This window comes from Python bivittatus, unplaced genomic scaffold (assembly GCF_059951505.1).
Source record: "Python bivittatus isolate LINGU-HERP-01145 unplaced genomic scaffold, Pbiv_v1 ctg000070_np1212, whole genome shotgun sequence".
In the NCBI taxonomy this organism is placed as follows: Eukaryota; Metazoa; Chordata; class Lepidosauria; order Squamata; family Pythonidae; genus Python; species Python bivittatus.
Window position 1 is genome coordinate 50,240,126 of NW_028277034.1, and position 6,711 is coordinate 50,246,836.

General features: G+C 45.4%; 1 protein-coding gene across 1 annotated transcript in view; it reads right to left on the bottom strand.

Moving 5' to 3' along the window:
- ANXA3 (annexin A3) overlaps nt 1-3,587 on the bottom strand; it is a 32,209-nt gene extending 28,622 nt beyond the window's left edge. Inside the window, exons 1-2 of the mRNA XM_007431962.4 lie at nt 3,459-3,587; nt 564-601 (exon numbers count right to left, since the gene is read on the bottom strand). Coding sequence (XP_007432024.2) covers nt 564-578 — 15 coding nt within the window. The 5' untranslated portion in view covers nt 579-601; nt 3,459-3,587. The remainder of the gene's footprint in view (nt 1-563; nt 602-3,458) is intronic.
- Nucleotides 3,588-6,711: the final 3,124 nt, after the last annotated feature.

A 6,711-nucleotide genomic window follows, 5' to 3' on the forward strand; every position in this document is an offset into this window, starting at 1 on the left:
TGTGTGTGTGTGTGTGCACATGTGCGCGTGCACACACGCGCACACACACAGAATATTCCACAGATATACTGAAGTGAATTCTAGTCTGTGAAAGCTTATTATGTAATACATTTGCACATTTTAAAGGTGCTATCAATCATTTTTCCAAAACTCAGCTTCAAGATTACCTGAGAGCTGTTTTTCAAAGCAATTATATGGGGTTTTAATGGATTAATCCCACCTGCTAATCAACTAAACACCGCAATCATCCTAGGAATAAAAATCTGCAGATTACCCTGCCTCTTCTAGACACCAATTTCTTTTCAGTATCTACAGGTGACAACACAATTATTTAGTGAGGGGGATTCCCTCCCAGAACTGTGCATATATCCGCTGATGGGGAAGCACACTTGTTCCACCTGTTTGGCGTGAGAAACACTGCTGCCAGCATTCCGAATTTTACACTCAGTCCAGATCTCAGATCTTTCATGATCTAAACTGCCTGAGCCAAACTGCAATCTGATTTCATCCTCCTTTACTACAGTTGTCTATATTTATACATTTGAAAAAATAATTTGACTTACCCAAGCAGAAGTCATGGTTATCTGATTTCACAAAGACACTGCAAAACAATAGCCAGGTGATTAACAAGGATAAATTCAGCTGTTATAGAGTTGGAACAGGCCATTGTGTCCAACTCCTGGATAGTGTAGGTATCAGAACTGTAGCATCCCCAGCAGATGGTTTAGTGCCTGAACACATCCACTAAAAAGTTGCCCACTGCCTCTCAAAGTCATTGATTCCACTGAAAAACTTTTCCTATTATTAGGAAATCCTTTTTCCCCAATATTCACTTGGAATCTGCCTTCCTCCATCCGAATGCTCAGCTAATGACATGAGTTCTGATTCTGTAATAAAGGTATAGTAAAAAGAAAGTTTTCATCTGACTGTTGTTTACTGCATCTGGTTCCTGCTTATCCTGCATCCTTTCATCCCCAAATTTGTTATTTTATTGCTTTCTATTGACTTTGACTGCAAAACATATCCAAGGTTACTGAACGGCATCTTTTATTTGCTCTGGAAGAGCAGAAGGTGGAAAATAGCTGGAGCACCCTCCGAAATGGCTATTTCTCCTCTGCAAAGTCTTCTCTCTCCATTCCTGTTACAGAGCAAACGCGATTCCTACATCTGCCCTTGACATACTGAGTCTATTCTATTCCATCTTGGCAGAGAGAAAACAGCGGCAACTGAGCCCCCCGCGGCTCCACCCAAGGAAAATGTCTACTTAGAAGAAACAACCCTTTGGGGAACTGCCTGAACTCACCCAGGAAAATAGTTTGTTCACTTCAAAAAAATGGTTATTCGGTTGGAGCAAGCACACCTAGTCCGGGTCAGAGTCTGCCTCAATCTCCCTTCTTTACTCTTCCCTTCTCTTCCTCCAAGATGTAGTTTAGAGACACTTTTCTATCTTCATGAATTTCTTAATAAATTTTCTTTTCAGTTCTACTAAGTGAAAAAAAAAAGGGAAGACTGGTTTAAGGAGCACATGCGGGGGGGGGCAGTGAATAGCTCCTCCCAGCGCTTACACCCAACCCTTCATCTTCAGTGAACTTTGCTGGGCTGGATTTAGCATCCCTCAACCAGCTATTTCTGTTCCTGAATTCAGGGGTGCAGGAATTGGGGAACCCATCAAAGCCTCTGTTGGCTCAGACTAGCATTATTACGGTCTACTGGGGCAGGGGGAGCTGTGGACTCCAAATGTTGCAGAACTACAATTCCCATCCTCCTTGACCATCAGCCTGCACTAAGAATGGTAGTTTATTAATATCTGGAGACCAGAGATTTCTCACCCCTGTTCTGTAGATGGCCATGTCTCACTTGGCCTCATTCAGGTGCCATGCACTTCTGTCACCCCAGCATGACATGTTACTTTTTAAAATACAGGTAGTTAAATACACAGTGATTAAAGTTAAATACACAATGGCTCAAGTTAATGACACAATACTACTTATACAGCATTATACAATAATACTGTTCCAGCTTCCATACAAATTCGACTTAAGGACAGACCTTGGGAACAGAACTTGTTCTTAAACTGGGGGCTACCTTTAACAGTGGTTGTTGTTGTTGATATATTATTATTATTGTTGTTGTTGTTGTTATTTCAAAAGCTATTTACAGAAGTTGGCTGGAATAAGGTATTGCTACCCGAGATAGAAGCACCTCGTAGAGCTTGGATGATCATGAAAAGTTTAATTAGGTGGGTCATGACTGGTTAGTAGTTGGAGAGAAGACCACCCAGATTAGGCATTTGAAAAAAAAAACCCAAAAGGAAGCAAAAGCAAACCACATTCATCAAATTGCCAAGGAAACTGAATGTGCTATCAAAGTCAAGCTTGATTAAAGGGAGACTTTGGTTTGGTAACTGGATCATGGGAAAAATGAGCAGGGGGGGAAAGTTACCAGGTTGCTAGAGGAACAGATCAATCCTGGTTTCTTTTGCTCTCTCTTTTTTTTTTAAAGAAACATTTTAACAGAAACAGAAACTGCTTGACAGGGAGAGAATGGCAGCAAAGGGGGGAGCCCTTGATGCACTTTGCTCAGCCCCCCCCATGCTAAAAATGGGGAGTTACATGCAATTCTCCAAAGTTACCTAATTGTACATCCTTACCAAGGACTGGTACAATATACAAACATTGCTAACTAAACAGGATCAGATCCGGTCAGTGCTTGAAAGGGAGACCACCAGGGAATCACACCCCCGAAAAAGCCAGTATCTAACCACTAGTAGGCTGTTGCAAAAATAAAAAAATAAAAATAAAAACCTCATATAGACTGTCCACATAGACTGAGTCAAAGGAGAGAGAGAGAGAGAGAGAGAGAGAGAGAGAGAGCGACCCGTGCGCTCAGTTGGCAGCCGCCCAGAGCTCATTGGAGCCAGGCAATGCCTCAAACGAATTGAACAGAGTAAATAAATAAATAAAGATTTATTTATTTATTTATTTAGATTTATAAAGTATTTCGGCTAGCTTTCTTCCCCTTTGTAGGGGCTGCCTGCTGTCCGGGAAAGGGCCTCTTCGCAGGGCAGCGCGCAGCAAAGGGCGCGCAGTCGCGGCACGGCGCGCGCGAGATGCGCTGCCAGGAAAGGGGAAGGAGAGCCGGCGAGGCGCCCTCGACTTGTCCCCCGCGCCCCACCTTGGAAAAATCCCCGGGTGCCACGCTTGGGAGTTTGGCTCCCTCCTCAGATCGCCCAAGGGGGACGCTCCAGACGCCAGACCGAGCCCCGATCCCAGGCTGGGCGCGGCTGGGTGCAAAGGGCACGGGGAAGTTAGAGGTGGGGAGGGGGTGCACAGGCAGGGAGAAGGAAGCTCGCAAGAGCGGATGGGCAGGAAGGCGCCTCCCGTCCGGCTCCCCGGCTCTACGGGAGTCCCCCCGGTCCACGTCTCGGGGCAGGGAAGAGGTCAAGCCGGGAGACTTACCCGAAGCAACAGTCCGAGCCGCGAACTTGCGAAGGACACTGGCAGTGCCGGCGCGGCGCCTGGGAAAAGTAGCGCTGCCGCGCTCCCGCCCTCCGATGGCTCCACCTGCCCGGCGGTGAGGAGGAGGAGGAGGAGGAGGAGGAAAGCGGGGCCGGAACTTGCTTGACCAGCTGGACTACAGCTCTCCCGGTAGGGGGTGCCCTTGAGGCTTTTCTCTCCGGCCGAGCCCAATCGGTAAGACTCAGCCGTTGAGTGGGGCCCAAGGAGGGTTTTGGAGGACCCCCAAGCAGGCTGCATCCCCTTTAGAAGGAAGGTTGGGGTCCTCCTGGGGACTTTGTGAGAAGGGGGAAGGAATGGGAGCCCTTGTCCCAGGCATCGTGGTTCGCAAAAGCTTGGAAGCTAGGGAGGGCTGCACTTGTTAACATTTGGATGGGAGACCACAAGGAAGTCCCAGAGTTGCAGGCTAGGGACCAAGTCAATCCATGCATTTAGTTCATGACTGTTGTTGTTCAGTCGTTAAGTCATGTCCGACTCTTCGTGACCCCATGAACCATATCGTGCCAGGCTGTCATGACTGTAGAATCAGTTAAAAAATAATTCCAATAGTTTCTTGGAGGATCTTGGACTTCCCCATATAATCCATTTACCAGCCATTAAGTACAACAGACCACATGGGGAGGGGAATTGTATGGAGATAAGGTGCAGGGAATTAAAAAGTCTTGAGGATTGATCCTTGGCTGGTTCTGGAAAAGGAAGGCTCAACAGTGAAGAAATGGTGCAGCTAGAACCAGATCTGAGCCCCACTGACTGAAATGGGACTAATTAATCACCCCACACTATATCCTAAATCCAGTGTTGTGACACCAGCCTACACGCACAAGAAGCTTCCCAGACTGGGAATACTGGGATTCCTTCATAGAATCATACAGCTGGAAGGAACCTAAGAGATTACCAAGTCTGATCTCCTCCCTACTGCAAGATCCACTACACCATCCCCAAAAGATGACTCTGGAGAGCCAGTTTGGCCTAGTGATTAAGACACCAGGAGACTTGAGTTCCAGTCCCACCTTAGGCATGAAACCCAGCTGGGTGACTTTGGGCCAGTCCCTTTCTCTCAGCCCAACACACCTCACAGGGTTGTTGTTGTTGTGGGGAAAATAGGAGGAAGGAGTATTAGGTATGTTGCCGCCTTGAGTTATTTATAAAAATAAGAAAGGCAAGATAAAAGCCTAAAAAAATCCAGCCTCTGTCTGAAAACCTCCAGTGAAGGCAAAGAAACCACTCCAACCTATTCTGCTGATTAACAGCTCTGTCAAGAAATTCTTCTTAATGTCCAATCTGTATCTCCATCCTTGAAATTTCATCCCATTCATTCTAGTCTTACCCTCTGGAGCAACTAAGTCTGAATCCCCTACAGGTAGTCCTTGACTTACAACCATTTAATGATTGTTCAAAGTTACAACAGTGCTGAAAAAAGTGACTTACAACTGGTCCTTGCACTTCCAACAAGCAAAGTCCATGGGGGAAGCCGGATTTGCTTAACGACCATGTGATTCATTTAATGGCCATGGCAAAAAAGTCATAAAATTTGGTGCAACTCACTTAATGACCACAACTCACTTAACAACTGAATCACCTAGCAATGGAAGTTTCGGTCCAACTGTGGTCATAAGTTGAGGACGGCTTGTACAATGGGACTGCCCTTCAGATATTTGAAGACAGCTATCATGTCCCCTCTCCACCTTCTCAACTGCAAGCTAAACATACCTGGATTTACCTGAACCATTACTCATAGGACTTGGTTTCCAGTGCTTTTCCCATCTAGGTAGCCCTTCCCTGGACTTGCTCCAGTCTATCAATATCTTTTAAAACTTAATCTCAGGTAGAATTTACTTTGGGAGAGGCATGATTTCTATCAAGGGCAGATGCCCAGACCTTTCTACTCCTGGACAGGAAAAACTTTGTTTTTAAAAAATTAGAGGGAGAATTTAGGATAATAGGAAAAGTTGCTGTGCCTCAGCTGGGGTGTACCCTCTCCCCCACAGCCCTGGAAAAATGGCTAGAATTACCCCAAGATGCCGACATCCCTTCCATGGAAAATTAGTAGAGGACTCTAAGAAATAGATAAAAGGTTTGCAGAGAAGCTGTAAATGTTCATCTGTGTTGTGCTTAAGCCCAGTATTCTGTATATTACAAGTTACGGGATTTATCTACTTCAATCTTTTGTGTATTTATCAGGTTTTGTATTTTCTTTCAAACCTCTTGAGATCATAATTTTTCCCTGAGCAATTCTTTGAGCTCTGTAAAACTCAGAGCCTGGGAAAATTGTATCAAAACAGTGCAACCTCGTAGTCTTGAATTTTCAAAAATAAAGTTGCTTTTGAGCAACTAAAAACAACTATTTGGAGTTTGACAAACCACTCATGTTAACCACGGATGCTTTAGAGAGTGCCACTGGGACAGTGTCAATGCCAGTGGGTGCAGAGTTCGTCGTCCAGTGATGTTCTGAGGAAGCAACTGCCAGAGAGGGAGTTACACTGTCAGGAAATTATGTATGCACATAGTTTACGCCCTAGAAAGTCTATGTCGATTTGCGGGCCATCAGATCAAACTCAGAGCCAACCATGTATCACTAAGGAAGCCCAGCACAAGACCTTCATGCCTTGGAGACTCATCATGTGGGATATGACTTCAAGATCAAACACATTCAAGGGAGGCAGATCCCTTATTCCAGTGTTGTCCAAACTTGGCCACTTTAAGATGAGTGGACTTCAATGCTGGCTGGGGAATTCTGGGAGTTGAAGTCCACTCATCTTAAAGTGGCCAAGTTTGGACAACACTGCCTTATTCAGAAGCCCCTTTGAGTAGGACAGTGGACCACAGGCAACTTTATGAGGAGATGGATCCAATAATGATGGGATGAAGTCTACCTCACATGAATGTTATCCTCTTTACATGTTCTATACTGAATGTGTTAAGTGTAGAGTCTTAACATGATTGCCTTTCTCAGATGTATTCCTAGTCTCAAACCAGCTTGGATTCCCTTCTCTTATGGTAGTGAATGGGCAGGCTATCCCACTTTTCCCCCTCTATTGGGATCATGTAGGCAGGGAAATCACAAAGGCAGATGGGCTACTGCAATTTTTTTCACAATGGGCTCAGCCATGCCACTACATCTAGGTTGCCCAGGATGGTAGGAAGCCATCTCAAGGATCTTCCTAAGGCTTCCTACCCTGTTAGCCTAATCAGCCCC